General features: G+C 36.7%; 1 protein-coding gene across 2 annotated transcripts in view; it reads left to right on the top strand.

Annotated features, from left to right (window-relative positions):
- vari (MAGUK p55 subfamily member vari) overlaps positions 1-27,427 on the top strand; it is a 206,900-nt gene that overhangs the window by 125,044 nt on the left and 54,429 nt on the right. For both annotated transcript variants that reach the window (XM_090409244.1, XM_090409236.1), the window contains 4 exons: positions 6,647-6,802; positions 11,197-11,272; positions 14,838-14,986; positions 16,127-16,258. In XM_090409244.1, coding sequence (XP_090265370.1) covers positions 6,647-6,802; positions 11,197-11,272; positions 14,838-14,986; positions 16,127-16,258 — 513 coding nt within the window. The remainder of the gene's footprint in view (positions 1-6,646; positions 6,803-11,196; positions 11,273-14,837; positions 14,987-16,126; positions 16,259-27,427) is intronic.

Raw genomic sequence — 27,427 nt, 5'->3', positions numbered from 1 at the left:
TAGTAGAAAACACTCAACAGGCATGCAATCAGGAATGCATATCAACACAAAGTAGAAAAAGCCTGAAATGTTTAAAGGCAACTGGAGTAGGTGACATTTGACTGGAAATGTTCAGATATGAGTTGTAAAAATTTTACAGTGCCTGCATTGCATAATTCAGAAGGCCTGGTCAGTGGGTCGAATTCCAGATGATTGGAGTAGAGCTCTCATAGTACTCATCTATAAAAAGGGAAATAAAACTGAATGCGAGAATTACAGAGGTATTTCCCTATTGAGCATTACTGGTAAGATTGATGCAAGTATACTTGAGAAATGGCTAAGAAAAATTGTGGAAGGGAAGCTTGGTGAAGAACAAGCTTACCTTCTGGATTCACACCAGAATAGAAGTTGTCAGGATCAGAGTTTCACTTTCAGAGAAATCTTGAGAATATAACAAGAATTTGTATTTAAGTTTGGTTGATCTGGAAAAGACATATGGCAAAGTGCCAAGAGGAAAAACTCTTCAAAAATCTACAGTTATATGGTGTAAATTGGACATTATATCAAGCAGTACATAGGCTCAATTTAAGCTGTAAGTAATCCATTAGACTTGGAGGTACAGGAAGATGGTTTCAGGTAAAATCAGGTGTACAACAAGAATACACATTATTTCCACTGTTATTCATTATCTATATGGATCACATTATGAAAGAAAGTGGTATTAAATCTGATATCAAGATTGGTGATGTTAATCTTTAGCTCTTTACATTATGCAGATGATGTTATACTTCTGAATAAATCCAATACAAATCTACAAGATTCCCTCACTAAGTTGAATAACTGTTGTAATAAACTGGTATGAAAATCATACCAACAATACAAAGACAATGAAAATAGGCAGAAACATCGAAAACATCAACTGTCGCCTGAATGGTGAACCTATAGAACAAGTAAAACATTTCTGCTATTTAAGCACAATTTTTAGTGAAGATAGTAAATTAAATATGGAAATAGACAACAGAATTAGTAAATCTGGTATGGCTGGAAGTTAGCTGAATAAATTAATATCAAATAAGAAAGAAATTAGTCTAAACACTAAATTAGCTGCATACAAGACAAAGCTAGGTTAGAAATAAAACACTTTCCCAAAGACTGGAGACTACACACATTAGAGTTCTGAGAAATATTAGTGTAGTAAACAAATGGCATCAATCTTCTTCTGCAGCTTTTCCCACTTAAGTAGGGTCACTGTTTGTGGTGAGTCTCCTCCACAACTTCCTGTCTTGGGCTGTAGCCACATCCAAGTTTTTCATCCTCAAGTCCTCCTCCACCACTCCCTCCATCTCTTCTTTGACTGTCTGCGCTTCCTCCTCCCCTGCACATCCATCTGCATGACCTTTCTTCCCACATACTCTTCCTCCCTCTTCATCACATGACCAAACCATCTCAACCTTGTCTCCTATATCTTTGCCCCTAAGTTTCTTAACTTTCGTCATTCCTCTTACATGGTCATTTCTCAGATGATCCTTTCTGGTCACACCACACATTCACCTAAGCATTCTCATCTCCGCTACCTCCATCCTGCTGATGTTCTTTTTCCTCAGGGTCACAGTCTCCATAGAATACGTCATAGCTGGTCTCACTACTGTCCTGTAAATTTTGCCTTTTAGATTGATCGACACCCTCTTATCGCATAGCACTCCAGCCATCTCTCTCTCTCTCCAGTTTCCTCACTGGAGAGAGATGGCTTGTATCCTGCATCCCACTTCCTTCTCAGCCTCACCATCCTCTTTCATTGTTGAACCTGAGTATCTAAAGTCACTGACCTTCCTGATGACATTTCCTTCCAGCTCCAGATCGCAGATCTGTCTCCTGGCTGCCATCCGCTTTGCAACACATATACTCTGTCTTACTTCTGCTCAGTCTCATACCTCTCTCTTCCAGTACTTTCCTGCAACTTTCCAGTTTAGCTGCCACTTCTTCTCTTGATTCTGCACACAGCACGATGTCATCTGCATACAACATAGTCCAAGGTGTGTCTTCTCTCACCACCTCCATCACAATATTAAACAGAAACAGACTTAATACTGATCCTTGATGCAAGCCAACTGTCACTGGTAAACTTTGTCTCTCCCAGGCAAGTCCAAAGTCGTCTTCACATTTCTGTACATCTCCTGCACCAACTTGACATATTTCTCTGGTACCTTCTTCTCCCTCAGACACATCCAGACTTCTTGCCTTGGCACTCTATCATACGCTTTCTCCAGATCAATAAATACCACATGTAGCTCCCGTTGTTTCTCTCCAAACTTTTCCATCATCTGTCGTCGATCGACCAGGCATGAAGCCACATTGCCCCTTTGCAATCTCCACCTCCTTCCTCAGTCTTCCATCAAGAACCCTCTCTAGGATTTTCATTGTGTGGGGCATCAACTTTATTCCTCTGTAATTCTTACAGTCTTGTGCATCCCCTTTACTGTTGTAGATGGGGAAAAGAGTTCTTTCCCTCCATTTCTTGGGTATATTTTCCTGTTGACAAACTTTTATTAACAGGTCCACAGCAGGTCAATTCCCTCTTCCCCCAGGCCTTCCATGCCTTCACTGGGATCCTGTCAGGGCCCACCGATTTTCCATTCTTCATCCTCTTTATGGCTTCCTTCACTTCCACTCTACTAATGTTCTGCACCATTCCCTCATAAGGCTCCCTGTCTTCTCTGTGAGTCCTTGCATTTTCTTCATTCAAAAGCCCTCAAAGTATATTCTCCATCTCTTTCTTATATCCACAACCCTCCTTAATACCCTTCCTACAGAGTCTTTGATCTGCCTCACATGTACGATGTCCTTTGATGCCTTATTTCTACATTTTGCCAATCGATAAATCTTTCCTTTGTTTCTAATTGATCATAAAGGTCTTGATATGTCATGGCCTTAGCCTGTGTTTTGGCTTCTCGCTTTTCCTCATGTCCTCTTCCACTCCTGACTCGTCCCACTTCTGCTTTGCCTTCTCCTTAGCCATCACTGCTTCTTGTACATTATTATTCCACCACCAGCCCTCCTTCTGTTCTCTAATCTTTCCAGATGTTTCACCAAGCACCTTAATTGCACAACTTAGAATTGCTTTTGAATTATGTCTCCACCAATCTTGTACACTTTCTATTCCATCTGAAATCCTCTCTGACACCTTCTCCCTAAAACAGTTCCTCACACTCTCTTCTTTTAAGTGAAACCACTTAATTTTCTTCCTCCTATGGCTTCCAAAGGTTCTTATCTTCGACTTTATTTTAAAGTCTGCGCACAGCAGCCGGTGTTGCTGCGCCACTTGATCTGTTGGGATTACCTTACAATTTGTTACTGCCTTAAGATGTTTTCTTCTAGTCAAAATGTAGTCAATCTGTGAACTATTGTTGCCACTTCTAAATGTTATCAAATGCTCTTCCCTCTCTCCTTCCTTGTTCATCATTTCCACTCCATGGCCACCATGCACAGTCCCTATTCTGTCTCCCTATGTGTCGTTTCAAGTTTCCTCTGACAATCACTATCTCGTTTTCTTCCAGTTCCCTCATTTCTTCATATAGCACATTCCAGAATTCATCTTTCTCTTCTGCTGTACAGCCAACTTGTGGGGCATATACACATAAGACGACCAGTTGCTCTTCTCCAAGACCCAGTTTCATTCGCATGATCCTGTCGTTCCTCCTACCCACTTCCAGTACTTCGACCTTCACTCTGCTACACACCACTCTTCCAACACCATTTCTTTCCTCTTTATTTGCACCAGAGTAGAACAATTTATACCCGTCTCCTAGTTCCTTCACCTTTTCTCCCTTCCACCTTGTCTCCTGCACAAATAAAATGTCCAACTTCCTCTTCCTCATCATGTCTGCCACTTCTCTTCCCCTTCCAGTCATGCTTCCAACATTCAATGTTCCCACTTGCAACATTCTCTCCACTTGCTGGGCTCACTTCTTTAACTGCACCCGCCCTTGATGCAGTAGCCCTCGTCCACTTCTCGCAGCTGTAGGATGATGTGGCTGTGCATCGCTTAAGGAGTATGCCCTAGCCCTTGTATCTCTTTCTTTTCGACTCATTTAATCATCTAGAGCTGGCAGTGAAGTTTTATGAACAAATGGCATCAGTGGCACTATCGTATTAAAAATGAGGATATTAAGAAAGAACTTGACATTGCTTGTGGAGCTAATCTCAGGTGGGTATGGTCACTTAAACAGAATGGGAAAAGAATGATTAACAAAATGACTGTTCTTTTCCTAGCTGGCAGGAAAAAGACTTGGAAGAGGGGGAGGACCAAGATTTAGATGGATTAATACAGTAAAAAGTGCCTTAGAAGACAGAAATATAATGTCTAATAATATTGGAGTCTTGATAGATAACATATTAATTTGGAGGAAAATTGTCCATTGGAAGTTAGTAATGATGTAATTTTCATATAGTACTTGTCATAATATCCTGTTATTCCCCCCCCCCCCCATCTCAGGAATTTGATGATGATATGCTGGCTTAATGGTCTTAGCTGGTTTTGCCCTAATTCTAATGAGCCTAACCCAATCTACTGAAATAGCATTCATCATTCTTCCATTTTCTGCCAAGACTGTAATAATATGAGCAGTAGATACTCCTAACTGAATATTCATAATCCATTAAACCTGCCTCCTCTCCACTTTCATGATGTATACTTCTGTTCTGTGATCAGTCTTCCATGCTTTGAGTGTTTGAACTACAATTTCTATCTATTTAAAAAAAAGATATCGGTAGATTCTCTTCTCTCTCTTAACCTCTCCCCTCACATATATAGCAGTAATATGCTATGGATTCTCCAACCTCTCAAGTGGAAAAGATATGAGGGAGTCTAGCTGATTTTATTCAGTTAAATTCATCTTACTGAGCTTTATTAGTAGTTTTGCAACTAGAAGTGATAATCTGCCTGTATTCTATTTATCAAGTTAAGCTGATGGCATTGAACAATGCAAGTGGCTTGAGATTAGGAAACTTATTTCATATTTGAAGTAACTAGTGTTACAGTCTGGTGTATTAGTTAAGTTTTCCCTCTTGTTTTTAAGTTTCTGTTGGTCTGAATAATGAAAGTGAACTAGAACCCAACCACACAGCTTTGTTGTTACTATGCAAAATAATCTGATATTCTGAAAAGTACTGGGTACCTTCTCTGGCCTAATCCACACACACACACAGTCAACCAAATTGGCCAGCTTTGTTGGCTGAGTGGACAGTGTATCCAGTCAACAGGTGTGGTAAAATCCCACTATTCTTTAACACTTAAGAAAACATTCATTTGACAGAAAATGTTTTGATTAAGAATATTTATAGTTTAATGTACATAGGCTGGATGACACCCATTTTTATATTTTAGGTTAGTTTTTTGTTTTTTTACATGACACAGTAGCAACTGTGCACTAGGTTGATGCTCTGCCTAACACCACTATGCGCCTTATTTCTGGAACTGTGAAATCAACCCCAACCTACTGGCTCCCAGTGCTAAGCAACTTCCCACCTCCACAGATCCAACTTTCTTCTACATAAATACAGCAAAATCATGGAAACCCAAGATCTCCCAATCCACGAAGACATCCCACCCCTAGAAATAAATAGGCTAAAGTCAAGGCACCCTCCAATCTTAACGGCAAAAAATCTTGCGGAGACGAGTTTTACTTAACATGAAGGAGAAATGGAAAGAATCCTGGTGTAACACTTCAACAGGAGACTTCCAGGAATTACTGGACAGATGCCTTCGAGTTTTGACCTACCTTTGGAAAACATGGTCTACCCTTAACTAGGGATCCCAGATACATTGGAAAAAAATACAGGATGCTTTTGACTGAGGGTGAAAGTTTAGTATGGGCATCCATCACATATGCCAGTCTTACAAAATGATTCTAACTTTCCAAGTGTGTGCATGGTATGCACTATGCACACACTTTACTAAGTATAAGTAAACAAATAGTAAATCATCTTAAGAAAATAACGTGTCTACAGTTCCCTGTAATGGAGAGCGATGTTTGTAATAGAATAGAAATTGAAACTCATTGATTTTGTTATTCAGTCTTGAACTCTAAAATATAGGACAAAAAGCTGTCCCGAAGAGTTTTCTCGGGACAACAGGACGCATCGCGTTAGCCAAAAACGGGACGATCCAGTATTTTATGGGATGTCTGGGATCCATATGGCTTAACAGAATCTGCACCAATCATGGCAGATGTGCAGACCACCTTTACAAATGAGGCATGATTGCCTCACCCAGATGCGACTGTGGACCACCCCACCAGACAATTAATCATATTACAGCAGAATGTGCATACAATGGAAACCTGTGGGACTTCATCCATGCTACACCAAGCGCAGTTGACTGAGTAATCAACCTAGACATACAGTTGTAGTCTATTCTTGAGTGTCTCTTTTATGACTGTATTATGTATTATTTTAGTACATATGTCTATTAAGTATTATGTTTATATATATATATATATATATATATATATATATATATATATATATATATATATATATATATATATATATATATAAATGATTATTGTAATGTAACCTTTCATGTGTGAGCCATAACCTAAATAATAATAAACTGTGTCATGTAAAATTGAATTCCTACCCACCAATTTTTGGATTGTTTTTATGATAGGCCTTATTAGATGCCCATGACACAGTTGCTACTAAGAGCTATGAACCACCTGAACCTCCTAGACCTGTTCTGTCTGCTCCTCTTCCTCCCACAAATGGACTACCAATAGAAGCCATTCGTATGGTTGGCATTCGAAAAAATGATGAAGAACCATTGGTAAGTGAAGGTATTGTTGCTTTAATTTTTCTTGTGAAATTTGTTGGAGATGGAATTGTATACTCATAAAGTAATGATTTAAATGAGAAATTCATTTTAGGTGTCTAAAATTTCAGGTACCTGTTGGTATAAGATGATTTAAGTGAATTTTGCTTAGTTATCAATGTGTGTGTCACTAAATTGGTATTATAAAATTTTTTCTTACTATAATAGAATGCCACAATAGCATAGCCCCTTTATTAAAAAAATTCACAAATTATGATTAATATGCATATAGAGCTCATCAGTATTTTTAATGACGATAATCATATCAGATGATATTAATATTGATGTTCCAATCAAAATTGGAGATGTTAATCTTAGCTGTTTGCTTTATGTGGATGGTGTTATACTTCAAAATAAATCTGCTACAAGTCGCAAGATTCTCTGACTAAATTGAATAACTGTTATAATAGATATGGTATGAAAGTCAGCATTAAAAAGACAAAAACAATGAAAATAGGCAGAAAAAACATTGAAAATATACTGCCTTGTGAATGGAAAACCTATAGAACAGGTAAAACATTTCAGCTACTTAGGCGCGATTTTTAGTGAAGATGGTAAATTAAATATAGAAATAGACAACAGAATCAACAAAGCTGGTATGGTAGGAAATCAACTGAATAAATTTATATGGAATAAGAGAGAAATTAGCCAAAACACTAAATTAGCTGTATACAAGTCAGTGTTCAAACCAATTTTAACTTATGGATTTGAGAGGTGGGTTAGAAGTAAAACACTTGACCAAAGACTAGAGACCGCAGATATGAGAGTCCTGAGAAGGATTAGCAGCATAAACAAATGGCATCAATGGCAATATCATATTAAAAACGAGGATATTAGGAAAGAACTTGATATTGTCAGCATCTAAGAATGCATTAGCAGAGCTAATCTCAGGTGGTATGGTCACTTAAACAGTATGGGAGAGGAAAGATTAGCAAAACAAATGTTTTCTGCCAGGTTGGCAGGTAAAAAATCCAGAGGAAGACCATGATATAGGTGGATTGATGCAGTAAAAAGTGCCTTAGAAGAGAGAAATATAAGACCTGATAATATTGGAGTCTTGACAAGTAACAGACTGATTTGGAGGAAAATTGTAGATAGGAAGTTAGTTATGATGTAAATTTTTCACGTAGTACCATCATATCCTGTACACTCCTTGAGGGTATATATCAGTAATTTGATGACGATGATGATTTAACTTGAGACCTAGTGATTAGGGAAAAAAAATTATGTTAAACTAAAGATTAGTTAACATAAGCAATATATATATATATTAACATACATTAATTTATAATCCTTCTTATCACTTGTAAGGAAGCTATGCTTCTGGTTTAAATTAAGGTTAAGTTTTGAATAAATTAAGAGTTAGTAAGGACATCAAAATGAGAAACTTTCAAATGATGGTCCTAATGTTCTGTAGGAAGTGTAGTTTTAATTATGGTCAACTCGCATTAAAACACACTCATAGGCACCAACAGAAGACAGTTTCCTAAAGTGGATAATTTGCTGCAGTGAATTTCCTTTAGAAAAGCTGTAATGCTGCCAGGTTTTGATCTGGACTTTCATCTGTTTGAGGGAATTTGTTATAGCAAGAGTTGACTGTATAAGGTTTGAATACAAAGAGTATTCAATCCATTTGAATACTCTTTGTAGTCACTTGTGGTATATCCATATAATATTGAACCTAGTCTTGAAATTATAATTATTCCATCCATCTCTGTGACAACAGTTGAAAGTAGGCAGTTTTATAAGGTAGCCATATCAGATTCGGACAAATCACTTGGAATGGTTACCTTATTGGATGTGCATACTCTAAAGTGTCCTTAAGGTTGGATTGATATCTACTGGTCTTTTAAACTTGACTGCATAATGAGATGGTCTGGAGGCCATCGCCAGAAGGAGGAAGAGTGTTAACTTCCTGGTGAACTAAGGCTATACTGTAGATTATGCTTGAAATGAGAACTAAAAACATGAGACTAGTGCAGATTCTGTATTTCTTATTGAGGTTAGTGAAGAGTAGCTTAGCAGGCTTCCTTCCTTGAATACCATGTCTAGGTATAATGATGTAGTTAAGAATACATTTTTGAAAATTATGGAGACAACTACCATGTTTGAATAAAAACTTTAATATAACTAAAATCTACATTCAACATTCACAAATGTTCCTGTTAATGACACAATTCTCCTACTACAGAACAAATTTCCACCCGACATTATGGCCCTCTTTGCCCACGTACTGCAGTCCAGTTACTTTGTGTGGCAAAACAAATTTTACCTACAAAAAGAAGGTACAGCCATGGGCGCACCACTACCCCCCCCCCCCAATCGCTAACTTCTACATGGAAACTTTTGAGCAAAGGGCTCTTGATTCCACCACGCTAAGACTGACAGTCTGGCTTAGATTGAAGATGTGTTCGCTATCTGGCCGCACAGGTGACAAACACTAAACACATTCCTTAGCCACCTGAACAAACAACATGAACGCATGCAATTTACCATCGAAATCAAAATTCGCTCCCATTCCTAGACACACTAATCACACGTCTATCCTTCACGGTTTAACGAAAACCGACACACACGGGCCAATACATACATGCTAATTCATACCACCACCCATCACAAAAATATGGAGTCATTAACACCCTTAAAAAAAAGCTACAACAATTTGCTCTAACCAGCAAGCCCTGAAACAAGAACTAAAAATCATCAGCGACATATTCATAAATAATGGCTATAACAAAAATACTATTAATAAAATACTCCATAAAACATCAACAAAAAAGAATCTAGATTACAGTAAAACCATAGCCATCCCATACATTAAAGGGTTATCAGAAAAAAATCAACAGAATCCTACAACATTATAACCTCAATGCCACCTACTAAGCTTAAAACCATATTCAACTCCTCTAAGGATCCTCTCCTCCCATTGGCACATCCTGGAGTCTATTGCATCCACTGCGCCTGTAACTTACCGTACATTGGTGAAACAGGACGTACAATCCCTATACGTAAGAAAGAACACATAAGACACATTAAATATAACCATTATGGTGAAGCAGGCCTCTCAGATCACGCACTCAACACCTTACACCAAATCAACTGGAAAAGCACCCACTCTTTACACCACACAAAAATCTGGTAAAAGGAAATTTTAGGAAGCCTGCGGAATTCTGATAAACCACCCAGATATCAACAACAAAGATGGCATGAAAATTCCAAGGATCTGGATGGCACACATTCAGCCTACCTAATATATAAGATCCAGCTTAAGTCAGGATCTCTGGCCAACCTCCAGCTAGTATTAGAAACCATTCCATACTAACTGGTGGAATGTACATGTATAATCATATTGTAAATATGTATGTATATATACATAGACCTGCTGTTGCGCCCAGTGTAATTCTACAACCAACAGATAATACTAATAATAGGACTCTAGCATTGGTGTATATTTTTTTTTTCCCCACCAGAGGTCAGACCAACAATTGTTGTAGCAGTTGGTCAGTAACTTTAACAAACCAGTTAGATTGTAGTGTATGTTCGCGAAGATGACCTTGACATAAAGGTCGAAACTTCGAATGTAGATTTTAGTTATATTAAACTAAAGTTTTTATTCAAACACGGTAGTTGTCTCCATAATTTTCAAAAATGTATTTGGATCACCGTGTAAGCCTAAAAGAAAGGATGTAGTTAAGAACTTTCTTAGTTCTTTGTTAGGTTTCAAGGTGCACTATATTTCTATGAATGACTGATATAATGGTTGTAACATTGAGTATAACAATTAATAAATTTATTAATTTATTAATTGTTATAAAAAAAATATAAAAAAAAAAAAAAAAAAAGAAATCAGCTAACGCCTTTTTATTCCCGTATATACGGGAGTAGGCGGGGCCATTTAGCCCTATCTAACTTTTGGAGACTGAGTGGGCAGTTCAATCTCCACTGGTACCCAATCAGAGACAGATGGCCCAAGGCTATCTCTAATTAAGCGGTACGCAGTGAAGAGAGACGGCTCAAATGTGCCGCCATCTCGTGGTCTCTAACCCTAACCTTCTACCTCTCTAACCCTCTAACCCTAAAAAAAATATGAACTTTAATAACTTATTCTAAAATAACTTCTCTAAAACAGTGTAAAAGCCATTAAATCATTTAATACAAAGGCAAATTTACTGTTTTTGAACTGTTCAAAATTTTTGAATTGAACTAACTTCAGCAGATGGGGGGTTAAGATTAATGCAAATCATTTGTGATATGCCTTATATTTATTTGAGCTGGTACAACTTTGGTAAAGCATAATTAGATCACACATTAAGACATTAACTAGAATTGATTATAAATATTTTTTTCAGGGCATCACAGTAAGAGTAGAAGATAACAACCTAATCATTGCTAGGATATTAACAGGTGGCATTATTGACAGGCAAGGTAATATGACATAATTTTTATATTTAGAATGCTTGTGTTATTTTGGATTTATCATTGTACTTTTCATTAACTTATCTCTTAGAGAATACAAACAGAATTGATGGGTTCAGAGTAAGTTCACTAAATGAGTAAGCTGTGTTGGTTGATTGGGTATAAATTATTTGAGGTTAACTAACAGGAATCTTATGAGGAAACTTATGTGTTCATTTTTTATGGTTAAGCTCTTGAATATGTTGACCTCCACAAAAGAATTTTTAGAAATACAGAATATAACCTTCAGATCCATATTTTATTTATAGACTTTAGAAAAGCATTTGTAGAGAAGGCCTTTGGAGAGTATTAGATGAACTAGGAATACCTCATAAGATAATACATTTAACCAAAATTTTCACCACTGACAGCTGAAGCATGATATTGGCTAATGGAATTAGATCTGAACCTTTTGATATTAAGACAAGACAAGATCTTCGAAAATGAAATCCTTGGAAAAGTATGAACCTATAAGAGATAATACAACAGGTGAATGGAGAAGAAGAAATAATCAAGAAATATATGAACTCTATGGATCCTCACTTCTAACTGATGAAATCAGCTTGCAAATTGAGATGGCTTGGGCATGTGGAAAGAATGGGTGAGAAAAGAATGGCTAAACAAGCATTCAAGATGAAGCCCAATTTAAAAAAAAAAAAAAAAAGCAACCTAGAGGTAGACTGTGATGTCATGAGGATAATATCCAAAAAGACAGCAGAAATGGGAATCCAGGACTGGAATGAAAAAGCTCAAGACAGGAATAAAAGAAGATGGTACATGCAGCAAAGAACAAGAACAAGAAATTAAAGCAGAAGAGAATTTAGACAACTCTTCAATAAAGAATATCATCTGATATGGAGATGATTATATGTAATATTAACATTTAAAAATGTTGGTTTTTTTTTTTTTGTTTTATACATTATTTTAGTTATCTAGAAACCCTCCTAGAGACCAAACATCGAACCTTCAATCTACTTCATGCCTCCAATAAGCAGAATGGCAGCAATGGTTGTCTCCACTAGGTGGCAATATTCATCTCCCATAAACATTCACACCCATGGATGAGATTTGAACCCACATCCTGTTGATTAGAGAGGAAGTATGCTATTCACTCAGCCAGCCAAGTTGTCATATCCAGTTTGTAAAAGCAGATTCAGTGACAACTGTCTTCTGAATTTCACAGGAAACATGAAACTACCATGATGGATATCTGTTTATGCAAGATATAATAATGTGATATGATATGATAGAAATATGACAGGTTTTTATAAGATTGAAGCAGGGGAAATATTTCAGCAGTGGGATAGTGGTGGAAGAACAATAGGTCATCCCAAGAAATTAACCACTCATTCACCACATCCTTGGTGAGTGGTGAATGAATGGAATGTGTTGTCAGACTCATTTGTGAGTGCTTTGTCCATCAATGAGTTCAAGAAGAGGTATGATAGAGTTTGGGTCTCATAATGAGTCCGCTGACTCCATGGAGATGCCTGTATAATAATAATGTCCACCATTGCTTATAGACACCTAGTTTGAATATGATGCAAAAATCGTATGACTTGTTCTCAGTAAACATTCACTTGTGAGACTGAGCAACAAACAAAGCTATTAAAACAAGAAATTGAATCACAGATACTAGCTTTTTCTTCAAATATATTATAAAATCCTTTTTAATCATGGAAGATCCACTAAGTAATGGTCATTGTTTTCATGGCAGCTAATTTAATGTAATGTTAGAAGTTAATGAGAAATGAAGCAAGGGATAAGATCAGTTGCACAACAAATGGTAAATTTCTTAAAACTACTACTAGTGTATACACTATCTACCAATAATTGTTTAGACACCCCTGTTATTTGAAGTTATGCAACATTTCCAATTTCTTAATAACATAAATACCAGTGGACAGATAGGAAGCAGTATTTCATAACAGTTGAATACAGGTGGTATGACAACATGATGTGAACTCAGTGACTATGAAGGCATCATCATGGGCTGTCCATATGTGCCATCGCAGCTCAACTGGAGCATCCAAAATCAATGGTTGGCAATGTGATCAACAAATGGAGACATTCTGCCATCAGTAGTGCAGGAAAACACCCAGGGTGGCACTAAAAATGACTGACAGGAGGGTGTTAAAATGGGTGGCACACAAAAACCGGCTACAATCAGCACATGGTCTGTGCTGATTGTAGCTGGTGATGAGTTCCAGAGCACTAGTAACACTATGGTGGGCACTAATACTGTACGATAAAAACTCCATATGCTGGGTTCCCACAGAAAAGCAGCAGCACACAAGCCGAACATCACAACAATGAACAAGGCAGCTCTTCTAGCCTGGTGCAAAGAGCGTATGAAATGGATAATTGACCAGTGGAAAACGGTACTATGGAGCAATGAATCAAGGTTTACCTGTTTCCAGTCTGATGGCAGGGTATGGGTGTGCAGGCAGCCTAGTGAATGCTTATTACCACAGTGCATTGTACCCACAATAAAGTTTGATGCAGAAGAATAATGGTGTGGGATGCATTCAGCTGGTTTGGAGTGGTTATTGTTTATGATTCCATATGATTATGTCACTGGTTATTGTTTATGATTCCATGAAGGCAGCTCAGTACCTTGATATTCTGGATAATCATGTTCTGCCTATACTGTGGAGTTTTTATGAAACAGACTTGTGTTACTATCAAGAAGACAATGCCCCATTCCACAAAGCTACAACTGTTATGGAATGGTATGAAGAGATGGGTGTTAAACGACTCCCCTGGCCTGTGCAGATCCTGACCTCAACCCTATCAAACATCTGTAAGATGAATTGAAGTGGTGATTGAGGTCCAGAGCAGCATGTCCTTGATCTGTCACTGAACTCAGTCCTGCTTTGATGGAGGAATGGTGACAAATTCTACCTGATGTCTGCCGCACATTGGTAGAAAGCCTCCCTTAAAGGATGCAGGAGGCAATCAAAGCCAAAGGTAGACATAGCCGATATTAGGGTGATCTTGCTGGTATCAATTGTAAATTGTTAAAGTGTCCGGACAATTATTAGTAGATAGTGTACATATGCACAAAGAAGTCATTATTATCCAATTCTCCTTTCTGATTGGTTGCCTAACTCTACTTGATATTGCCTGAAATTTAGTGTTGAATAATATATCTACTTCTTTCCCTGAACATTATTGCCTGAATATAGCATCATTTTTGCTTCAGTAATATTTATTATGGCAATCTGGTACTTATTAATTTCTGCTAGTTCCATTTCTTTTGTTGATGGTGCCAATCTTGAACTCTGCTGATGGTGAGTTGGAGTTGTTTTTATAGCTGACTTTTTGCTGTTTGCCCTGGTTCCCTGACAAGGAGGTGGGTGGGGACTTGTTTAACTGATTGATGCCCTAGCTGGCATAAAATTCTACCATATTATTTTACAGTTTGGGTGGCTAAACATAAACATGCATGTTTGTGTGTGACATTTCATAAATATTTGCCTTTCAAATAAAAGCAGCATGACATTTGATATTCATATATTCTTCTTTGATTTAGGTCTTCTTCATGTTGGTGATACAATAATGGAAGTTAATGGAGTCGAGGTACACACCCCAGAACAGCTTCAGCAACAGCTTCATAAATCAAAAGGCAGTGTAACATTTAAAATTTGGCCTTCTAATCAAGATTCTGTGCCTACTTCACAGGTATTTCAGTTCATTTATTTTGCCATTCATATATTGAATTTTTATTTTTTTTTATAATGTCAGTTTTTTACATTTTATAGTTCAAGCATTACACATTCATTAAATTATGTGCATATCTAGAAATAAGGGATCACTTAAGGACTGAACTTAAACAACTGGGATGAGACTTCTACAGTCTCATCCCAGTTGTTTACCAGGTCATTTTACTGTATCTTGAAAAGAAACTGCTGAAGTGATTTGCAGAGATGTGAAAAATATGTGCAGTGCATTGACTGAAGTGATTTATGAGAAGGCCCAGTCTTTATTTTCTGATGAAACCCAATTTGCAACACTTAAATTAAAGCAAGTTGTGAATGATTTAGGCATTTTGAGAATAGAACTAGAATCTGACCAATTGCAAAGCATGGGGAAATAGTAGCAGATAAAGCTGCAGCTAACAAATTAGTGGGAAATTTTGAAGAACTTACTCGAGGTTATTCAACTTCCCTGCTTTTGAAGTTTAATAAACCTGGTCTTTTATAAATGACAGGAAACTACTATGCTTTTAATCCTTTACTGAAGTGTATTTTTCTGCATGTTTTCCTCTCTTTGTGGAGAGATTTTTGTTGAAGTTTGATCTATATAAAAACTTTCTAGCTCTCCCAGTTTTGGTTTAACTTAGAACATTTTTAGTATTAAAATTTGTAGAATGGTTTTAAGCAAAATCAGTAATTCTATTTTTAGATAGAATTTAATTTTTTTTTATTTAGAATCCTCTACTAAAAGCTGTCAAATCTCAATTTTGTTATCAATTAAACCAATTTAGTAGGCAAAATGTTCAGAATTATACAAGCAGAAATAAACTGTAAAATATGAAGCCAAAAGGCTTCATATTATACAGGCTTCATCAAAACACTATACAGTGCTTATTTATTCATTTACTCGTTACAATTTATTTGTTGCATAAAGTTCAGTTGCTGCTGTGATAATGAATGACATCAATAAATAAAAACTATTAGGAAGTGCATTTTTGTTATGTCTTTGATTTATCTTCATTTTCTTTATCTTCAGCATATCTTTGATTTAATTTCACTAATGTCAAAAAAAATATCTTGGTTCTAGAATTATATTATCTTTTTTTTTTTTTTTATTCAATTTTAGAGCTATGTCAAGGCACTCTATTCTTATGATCCCTCCAAGGACACGCTTTTGCCATGCAAAGATATTGGGTTGCCATTTAAACATGGAGATGTCTTGCAGATCTTGAACTGTGAAGATCCAAATTGGTGGCAGGTAAATTATAATTCTTAAATCATCTGCAAACATACCACTTATTCATTAATGGAAGAAAGAGAAATAAACGTATCCTTATATACATAATTCTGTTCTTTTGATTTTTGACTAATTCATGTACACTCCTGATAGATGCATTTTTCTTCTTCCCATTTTTTTGTAATGAACATTGAAATTACAGCCCAATTAAACATTATCCATTTTAAATTTTGACCAGTAGTATAGTGATTAAAAGTGTGTGCTTCACAGTTTTCCTCCAAATTAGTTCTATCCAGGACTATTGATATTATCAAACATCTTATATTTCAATCATCTAAGACACTTCTGACTGCATCCATTCACTTAGATCTTGGGCTTCCTATGTCTTTTTTTTTTCTGTTATTAGCTAATCAACTGGCTAATCTTTCCTCTCCCATTCTGTTCATATTACCTAAGATCTGCTCTCGCACATTCCTGAAACTGTCACGTTCCTTTCTAGTATCTTCATTTTTAATGTGATTCTTCCATTGATACAGCTCTTCACTCCTCTAATTTTTCTTAGAATTCTCATATTGGTCTCCAGTCTTTGATCTGTTTTACTTCTTACTCATATCTCAGATCCATAGTTAAAATTGTCTTGAATACTGTCTTATATCATGCTGGTTTAATGTTTAAATAATCTCTCTTATTCCATATAAATTTATTCAGATTCACCACAGTACCAGCTTTGTTTATTCTATTATCTATTTCCATATTTAATTTGCCATCTTCACTAAAAAAATTATTCCTAAATAGTTGAAATGTTTTATTTATTCTGTCAGTTCAGGATGCATCTGATGTTTTCAATGTTCCTACCTATTTTTCATAATTTTTGATCTTTATACTGCTGATTTTCATTCCACATCAGTAACAGCAATAATTTAATGTTGAAAGTTTATTTTTCACTTGGTTAGACTATAATAAATTTAGTTTAATCCCTTATCCAAGTGTGAGCACACAAAGTTTGCACCTGAAAGTATCTTCAGGACTGGGGTAAGTTGGTACAACACCGGGAAACTCATTGCAAAGGTGGAGCAAGCTAACATCACTCCTATCTCAGTATCTCCCATAATGCAAAACACATTTCCTTGCAGATATGTATAATGTTATGCATTAAGGGAAGGGCCACTACCCATACTAGTTTCAACCTTTATTGAGGTCTCTTCAGTGGGAGCCAGGCCCAAGTGGAGATACCAGGCAGAAGCATTAGCAAGGTCATCTCTACCTATAGGAGTTGCCAAACGGTGTGCCACCTTTTTATTAAATTATTTTGGATTTAGAGAAAGATGTTGAAAGTTTATTTTTCACTTGGTTAGACTATAATAAATTTAGTTTAATCCTTTATCCAAGTGTGAGCAAACAAAAAGGTGGCACACTGTTTGGCAACTCCTATAGGTAGAGATGACCTAGCTAATGCTTCTGCCTGGTATCTCCACTTGGGCCCGGCTCCAATAAAGGTGAAAATGAAGAGACCTCAATAAAGGTCGAAATTAGTCTGGGTAGAGGCCCTTCCCTTAATGCATAACATTATACATATCTGCAAGGAGATGTGTTTTGCATTATGGGAGATACTGAGATAGGAGTGATGTTAGCTTGCTCCACCTTTGCAATGCATTGCCTGGTGTTGTACCACCTTACCTCAGTCCTGAAGATACTTTCAGGCGCAAACTTTGTTTGCTCACACTTGGATAAAGGATTAAACTAAATTTATTACAGTAATTTAATAATAATAATAATAAAAAAAAAGGAATTCTGCAGACTTGTACTGGATTTACTTAAAGTATAACATCAGTGTAGTTGACCCTTGCTTAAAAAAAGTTGTAATAAATTCACTCACTAACAAACTGTTGAAAAATCCTAACCATAGACACATGTGTTCTAAAGGAAATGTACTCTTTTTTTCTTCTGAGCCCCTTTTTAATAATCAGTTTTGCTTATAAGCTTCCCCTCCTCATTTGTTTCCATTTTTCTCTGCTAAAAACTTTCTAAGACCAACATTCTCAAGCACCATTTCTGCTAGATCATCATCCCATCTCTTTGGTCATCCAGGCATTTGTTTTCTTCATGTGGGTGCTATTGGATGATTGTTTTTGTCCATGTATCCAAGTAATATATCCTGCCCATCTTCATTTAAAATTTAAAATCTCTTCCCCTATATCCAACACTTTTTTGTTTCTTTTCCTTATATCTTCATTTTTTTACTTTGTCTCTGCAGTCTGTTATTTACCATGGCTCTCTCTCTCTTTCCATTCTAGGCTCAGTTTTCCTTTCTGTCCAGTATTTGTTTGGTTATTGGTCATGTCTCTGATCATAACTAGAATGATCTTATAAATTAAAGATGCCAAGAAATTATATTCTCGGTTTCATCTTTTATTCAAGTGTAAGCAAACAAAGTTTACTCAAGAAGTAATTTCATGACTGGGCAACTCATATATAGAAGCTAATGACTTCACATCAGTTGCCTTAGTATCCCATAATGCAACATACATATCCTTACAGATACTAGGGCAACTGATGTGAAGTCATTAGCTTCTATATATGAGTAGCCCAGTCATGAAATTACTCCTTGAGTAAACTTTGTTTGCTTACACTTGAATAAAGGATGAAACCAAGAATATAATTTCTTGGCAACTTTAATTTATGATATTACCCATTGAAAAACTTTCAATAACTAGGATGATGTGATGCACTGGTTGAAAAGTTTGGCTCTATTTTCTGGTTTTATTTTACTGCATAGGAATCTTTTTAGTTTGCCAAAAACCACCCAGCTTAACTGAATTCTCCTTCCATATTTTTAAGAATATGCTTACTTTGGAAGAACAGATATATTCATAATAAACAATATGAAAATTGAACTTACAACAGAATACAAATATTCAGGCACCTACTTTACTGCAGATGGACAGCAAGATAAAGAAATAAAAATAAGAACAGCCATAGTCAAAGATGCCTTCTGGAAAAATAAAGATCTGCTCCGAAGTTCTGTGGGTATCGAGACAAAGAAAAGATCGATAAGAACTTTAGTGGAGCCAGTTTTCACAGGGAAGTGAGACCTGGGTATTCAAGAAGAGAGAGAGTAAGACAACAGATGGCCTTTGAAATGTGGTGCTATAGGAGAGCTCTGAAAATCTCATGGACAGAACATGTAACAAATACAGATGTCCTCCAGAGAATGAGAACACGGATTTTTATTACAGGAAATGATCCAGAGAAAGATGAGATTAGTGGGACATGTACTGAGAGGTTCAGCAGAACAGAGGATACTAACAGTTTTAGAAGGAAAAATTATGGGAAAAGGATCAAGAGGCAAAAAATGAAGGACATGGCCTGAAGATACAAGATCATGGACAGGATCACATGGCTATGCAGAAACAAAAAGGAAAGCCACCAACAGAGAGAACTGGAAGGACATGGTGCTGCACCCTCTCACTGAGGAAGCTACATGAAGAAGAAGAAACTTGTTTTGTTGTACTTTTTTTGCTAATATCTGTTATTATTTGTTCTGTTGTCTGCTTTCTTTTGACATTTGTCATTATTATTTTTTTTCATATTATTATAATAATATTCATATTTCCTTTCAGATTATTTCCTATATCATTTATGTAAAATTAAATAGTAGTGGTCCTAGCACAGAAACTTGCACAACAGTACTAGTCATCAGCTTTTGCCTAGATTATGCTCCTCTGTATACCACTTTTTGATATCTTTTAAGCAGTTACCCTCTTATCCACATAACCAATGTTATATCCATACATATAGCATTCAACTGGTTTCTCATAAAGTTTTATATTGTATTTCCTCTTTCATTTGATTCTCTTATTCCATTTTTTTCCTTTACACTTTTCAAGTTCATTTTTATTTTATCCCAGTTGTGCATTAAAATCTCCCAACACTATTGTGTAGGTTGTAGGATCTTGCTGCTGTGTTGTATTGGACACTGGGGCATAGAATTCGTTATCTTCATAATAGCTGGTTGGTTCATATGCTTATATTATTTTAATAGTTTTCTGTTCTGATGTTTGAACTATATGTGCTACCCAGTCTGATATTCCTGCATATTTAGTACCTTGTTTGCTGTACTTTTGTTTATAAAGAAACTTAATTCTCTCTGCTTGACATCTGGTCCTTTTCAGTAAAGCATGTTTCCTGTTTTTAGTGCTTTCTTTTAATTTTCTTTTCACTGTATTTAGTCCTATTATATGTCATTTCTATTTGTTTATTTTAGCCGGCCTGGTTGGCCAAGTGGTTAGCGCATCTGCTCTCCAGCCAAAAGACTGTGGGTTCGAATCCCGCCATGGGCATGAATGTTTGTGATTGTCTGTGGAAATACTTGTTGTGGTGGAGTTCGGTAGATGGCATTGGTGTAGTTGCGGTTCGTTGTGATTAGTGGAATGAGTGGTGGAGACAGTTGTAGAGAAGGTGCTCTCCCTCAATGAGTTTGGACTCCCTGGAAGATGTCACGTAATAATAATAATAATTTTATATCCCAATTCCTCTACCTTTTCATCATTTGCTAATGTCCTTGCAGTGTATACAGTAATCAGGATATTAGTTTTCTTACTCTTTCTTTTATTTTGCTTTGGATAAGCATGTCCAGTCTGAAAGCTCAGTTTCTCTACTGAACTAGGTTCTCCGAGGATTGTAAGGCCCAGAGATGTCGGAAACTGTAGGCACATTCTTGTTTGCAGCATATGCATGGTTTTAGGGGGGGGGGGGGGATTGCCTTTTCTCCCACAATGACAAATTATCTTGGGAGAGGATTGGCAGTAGCCCATCTAACTAGAGCTGCATAATGCTATCATTGAAGTTATCACTCTTGCCTCTAAAACGATAGATAACCTGCCTCTATTCCTACCCAGCTTACACTGTGTTACCTCAGAATATGTTCTAGTGACCAAGTAAGCTCTATAGGCAGCTCTCTCCACCCCATGGGGTAGCAAATGCTGTTGCGAAGCTGCTCCTCGGGAGTAATATTGCATCCATTTGTAACTTCTCTTAGTCTGGTTACTTAGCATCGACCTGTCTGACTTGCGAGGCCCTGCTGGTAGAAGGCACTACTTCTAGAATAGCTCAGTATATTCTCAAAACACACAAGTCTCTTCACCTTGTGAAGGTGAGGATTTCAGCAAAGGGGAGGAAATATACTATAGCAAATTATTCAAAATAACTATAAAGCAAACTTGTAGGGACCACAAGTTTGTTAGTGAGAGTCAACTGTAGAATCATCATGGAAAAATGAATTATCCAGATTTTTTTTTAAGTGTTTTTGTTTTAATTTGATATTCCTAATTTCATCTTTCTGTCCACTAATTATTGTATAAAATGCATTGCTTGGCATCTCTTTTATTAGCTTTGTTTAGCTAATAAAATATTTCTAAGGATATTCATGGTGGTATTAATACCAGTTAAATCATCATCATAACATGCCACAGTCCTACAGTGGATGTATATTATTACTATTATTATTATTACTATTATTATGGGCAACTCCAGGGAGTCATTGGACTCATCGAGGGAGGCCCCAAATCATATTCATCACAACTATTTGACATTCATGCAGTATCTATCATACCTCGCCTTAAACTCATTCACTGTCACAGCATCCACCACAGACTCAGGGAGTGCATTCCACTCATTCACTACTCTAAAAGTAAAGAACCCAGCTCTAACACCTTTACTAACCACACTTTTGCCCAGTTTCCATGGATGTCCCCTAGTCCTCCCACAACCAGCCCTGTTCTCAAAAATATCTTCTGAATTAATTTTATAGAAACCCTTCAGTAATTTGAATGTCTCAATCATATCTCCCCTCCTCCGCCTATCAACCAATTTTTGCAACCCACAAATCCTCAACCTGTTCTCATACGGTTCATTCCACAGACCTGCTATCATCTTGGTCACTCGCCTCTGGATCCTCTCCACCTCCTCCCCATCAAGAAGAAACCTAGGTGACCAAATCTGAGCACAGTAGTCTAGATGGGGTCTTATCAAGGCTCGATACAGAGGAACAATAACCTGCTTGTCTCTGCTTGTCAACGTATTCTTCAGCAACCAAGTGATTTGATGAGCTGTTTTGGTCACTTTTGCAATGTGTCCCCTAAATTTTAAATCCTTATCTACCAACACTCCTAAATCTCGTGCCTCATCAATTTCCTGGAGCACGGTTCCACCAATGCAGTAAACTGCCGCCAATCTTTTCACCCCAAAATGCATAACCTTACATTTTGCCACATTAAATTGACATCCATTCTTCTTAGCCCAGACCTCCAATCTATCCAAATCATCCTGCATCCACATAATGCCTGTTGATATGAAAGTCTTTAGGTGGTATCAGAATGTTAATCACCTAGTGTATAACCACTATTCTGATTACTGGAGCCTAAAGTGTGAAGTGACATGTAAGGTTCTATGTTTGGTCTTATAGCAGGTTCCCTAGATTATTTAACTTTTTCCCATCAACAGTACTATGTACTCTATGTTTACTGCCTTTTGTAAATGGGATTTGCATAAAAGCTGTTTTAGTCTGTTGTCACTTTATATGAAGGTAAGTTTATTGCATTATCCAATAACTGCTATGATATTCATTTCACATGTAATGACTCATTGATATTTGTTGTCACTCTCAGTAGAGACCAGTGATTAGCATTACTAGAGTACTGACTGATATAAACTTACAGAAGCCATTAAAAACAGTACAAAATTAGTTCAAGCAGGAGTGTAGCAATCTGGTGCACTCATGCTTGAACTATTGTTGCACATGCATGCAACGATGTGGTGGGTTGAAGCTGCAAATGCTGAGTTCTATAAATGGAACTATCTCTGAGAGTATGATGAAAGTATAAAAAATAATAATGAACAGATTACATAATGCCTGTTGCAGATACAACTATTCATTAAGTATAATTTCTGGGAAATTCCCATGCTACTCCTCTAAAACACTATTAATATAATTAACGGCTATTTTAGCCTGTTTTGTTTAGGAGTGTCCCTTATATTTAATACATTGGCTAACATAACTCAAAAGGGGTGTGTATATATTTTAGGGTATTACGGGCGAGTGTAGAAGGCAATTATGGCAGAATAAAAAATGTGGAAAAATTATGTACATACCTTGACTTTGGTTTAAAGATGCCTTCTAAATCCAAGCCCTTGTTGAAAGGGGGGGGGGGAAGAGAGGGAAAGAACCTGGGGATGTACTTGAGACACGGGAAATAAGTTTGGGAACCCGGGTTACTATTAATAATATATATATAAATATATATATATATATTATTTTGTTGTGGGGAGAGGGGGTGAGGAAAGAAGGGGAAGGGTATCCTTATGTGGAAACTGGGGCAAGGGTTTACGGGGTGTGGACCGTTTCGGTCATCCTCTGACCATCGTCGGAACATTGTGGGAATGACTGTAGGGCTATGTCAAGGCTGTAAGATGTATCTGCCAAATTTGGGCATTTGTTGTCGCAAAATGGCCGGAGGCGTGGCTTAATTTGTAAGTTTTGGAACGTCCAGCATTCGGAAATTAGGTAGGGGCGGTGGACATTGATAGAATTACCATCGCATTTTATGGCAATAGTTTCGGATATTCTAAGCATCGTTTCATTTTCTTGTTTGTCAATGATTATGGCTTTGTCAATTTGGGGAATGTGTTTTACTTCAAGGGCGTGAGCTGCAATTTCAGTCTTCCCCATATTCTGTGGTTTGTTTTTCTTTTTGATGTTGCGATGTTTCTTTGTGTTCAGATATTCTGGAATGGGAATATTGCAATCCCTGAAGTGCTCTTGTAATCTAGTCCATAACGACCTAATTGTAGAGCCCGTATAGGTGACATCACAGTCTTTTTGACAGGGAAATTTGTAGACTACGTTGTGGTGTTCGAATAATTCTTTATGAGTGAGAGATTTAGTAGGTTTTAGGAGAGTTCCTAATTTATGGTTTGTGGTGAATACTAGCTTATAGTCCGTGTTTTTGAAAATGTATTTGTAAGCCTTGTATGTGTTTTGGATGTATGGCAATTTGATGACCATACGTGTCGGGAAGTCTGCTTTTGTTGTATTATTGTTAAGATGGCATTTTGCCGTAAAGTTCGCGTAATTTATTAGATGCGTGGGGTAGTTGCGATTTTTGAAAACCTGTGTTAAATATTTGAGTTCAGTGTTAAGAAAATTGCTGTTGGTGGAGAATTTTAAGCATTGATAAATTGTGATAGGATGACAGATTTTTTAATGGAATATGGGTGGTATGAATTGAAATGGAGGTAGTTTCCGACATGTGTGGGCTTGTGAAATATCTTCGTGGCAATTCTGTTATGGCTTCTGATTAATGTAAGATTTAAGAAATTGATGGATTTGTTCTGTTCTGTTTCCATGGTGAATTGTAGTCTGTTGCTAAAATCGTTGAGGGATGTTTGTAAGGCGGAGATGTGTGAGGGTTTGCCAATGCATAGAATATCGTCTACGTATCTGCCATAGAAGGTGATGCCGGGGACTTAAAATCATTTTTGTAGAATGTTTTGAAGATCATAACTGCTTTAAATTTACATGTCTATTTAAAAGAATCTCATCGTATCCTCCTGTGATATTGTGTGATAGTTTTTGCATTATCATGTGGTTCATAGGCAAATATGATCTGCAAGGCTTGACCTTTCATGTTGATGAAATTTCTGCAAAATAGTGGATGCTTCAGACTCCTGGAAGGGGCCAAGTTCAATGGAAAGAAAAGTAGATTTTTTAACCTGAGAAAAGGAAGGTAGAACTGTGTGGAATAAGTGGCGGACAATTTCTGTTACAGCTGGTCGGAGAATATTTGTTAATGCCCTCTTGAATTTATGCATATCTCATAAAATTATAAGCCTATAACACATTATACACGATGAAAGCTACATAAGTAGCAGACATTATAATGATAATGAAAATTAAATTGAAAAGAAAATGAAAGAGTTTGAGAACAGGAATCAAACCTTGGAGATTCAGTGGCAAACTCTGAAGAAAACATTGATTGATTCTGCCAGAGAGGCATGTGGTGAGGTTGTGTGCAAGGATAAAAAAATCAGAACTCCCTGGTGGACACAGGAAGTTAAAGAGGCAATGAAGGAAAAGAAGAAAGCATATCAAAAGTTCCTAGCAAATAAGTCAGCTTTTACTCTTACAGAATACAGAGACAAATGTAAGAAAGCTAAACAGTGTGTAAAACTAGCTAAACAAAAGTCATGGGAGGACTTTGGCAAGAATATAGAAAATAAATATCAAGAAGGTGGCAAAATATTCTGGAGGTTGTTGAAGAAGCTTAGGAATGGAGGAAAGAGTGCTGTAACAGGAGTTAGAGATGATAAAGGTGACATGAAAACAGGAGAAAAAGATATCCTTGAAGTATGGAGTAATTACTTTGAAAAACTGCTAAATGAAACGAGCAGTGATGACAGCACAGTGATAAAAAAACACTGACCAGGCATGCAGTCAGGAATACATATCCATACTTGAAGTAGAAAAAGCCATCAAAGGCTTGAAATGTGGAAAGGCAGCAGGAGTAGATGATATTCGACCAGAAATGCTGAAGTATGGTTGTATAAGAGTCTTACAGTGGCTGCACTGCATAGTTCAGAAAGCCTAGACAGAGGGACGAATTCCCGATGATTGGAGTAGAGCTCTCATAGTACCCATATATAAAAAGGGAAATAAAACTGCATGTGAGAATTACAGAGGTATTTCCCTACCGAGTGTTCCTGGCAAGATCTATGCAAGTATACTTGAGAAACGGTTGAGAAGAATTGTGGAAGAAAAGCTTGGTGAAGAACAAGCTGGATTCAGGCCAAATAGAGGCTGTCAGCATCAGATCTTCACTTTACGACAAATAGTCGATAAAGCATGGGAATATAACAGAGATCTGTATTTAAGTTTTGTCGATCTGGAAAAGGCATATGACAAGGTGCCAAGAGAGAAGCTATTCAATACTCTGCAGTTATATGGTGTCAATGGGCATTATATCAAGCAATACTTAGTCTTTATTTGAGTTGTAAGTCAGCAGTTAGAATTGAAGGAAGTACAGGAAGATGGTTTAATGTTAAATCTGGTGTGAGACAAGGATGCACATTATCCCCTCTGTTATTCATTATCTATATGGATCACATTATGAAGGAAAGTGGTATTAAACCTGATATCAAAATTGGAGAGATGTTAATGTCAGCTCTTTGCTTTATGTGGATGATGTTATACTTCTAAATAAATCCGCTACAAGTCTGAAAGATTCTCTGACTAAATTGAATAGCTGTTGTAATAGATATGGTATGAAGGTCAGCAATAAAAAGACAGAGACAATGAAAATAGGCAGAATCATTGAAAATGTCAACTGTGTTGTGAATGGAGAACCTGTGGAACAAGTAAAAAATTTCAGCTACTTAGGCACAATTTTTACTGAAGATGGTAAATTAAATATAGAAATAGACAACAGAATCAGCAAAGCTTGTATGGTGGGAAGTCAATTGAATAAATTCATATGGAATAAGAGAGAAATTAGTCGGAACACTAAATTAGCTGTATACAAGTTAGTGTTCAAACCAGTTTTAACTTATGGATCTGAGAGCTGGGTCAGAAGTAAAACACTTGACCAAAGACTAGAGACCGCAGATATGAGAGTCCTGAGAAAGATTAGAGGCGTGAACAGATGGCATCAATGACAATATCATATTAAAAATGAGGATATTAGGAAAGAACTTGACATCGTCATCATCCAGGAATGCATTAGCAGAGCTAAAATCTCAGGTGGTATGGTCACTTAAATAGAATGGGAGAGGAAAGATTAGCAAAACAAGTGTTCTCTGCCAGGTTGGCAGCAAAATGACCTAGAGGAAGATCAAGATATAGGTGGATTGATACGGTACAAAGTGCCTTAGATGATAGAAATATAAGATCTGATAATGTTGGAGTCTTGACAAGTAACAGACTGATTTGGAGGAAAATTGTAGATAGGAAGTTAGTAATGATGTAATTTTTTCATGTAGTACTGTCATATCCTGTACACCCCTTTGAGGGTACATGGCAGGAATTTGATGATGATGATGATGAAAATTAAACTTGTGTAATTTTTTTAATTATAAGCAGGATTTTGATAATGAAACATGATCAATTTTCAGTGCAACTGGAAAGTAGAGAAAGAGAAA

The sequence above is a fragment of the Typopeltis vanoorti genome, chromosome 2 (genome assembly GCF_054136105.1).
Source record: "Typopeltis vanoorti isolate ZY-2024b chromosome 2, IOZ_Tvanoo_1.0, whole genome shotgun sequence".
Lineage (NCBI taxonomy): Eukaryota > Metazoa > Arthropoda > Arachnida > Uropygi > Thelyphonidae > Typopeltis > Typopeltis vanoorti.
Note: the sequence above shows the minus strand (reverse complement) of the source record. Positions and strands in the feature narration are given on the sequence as shown.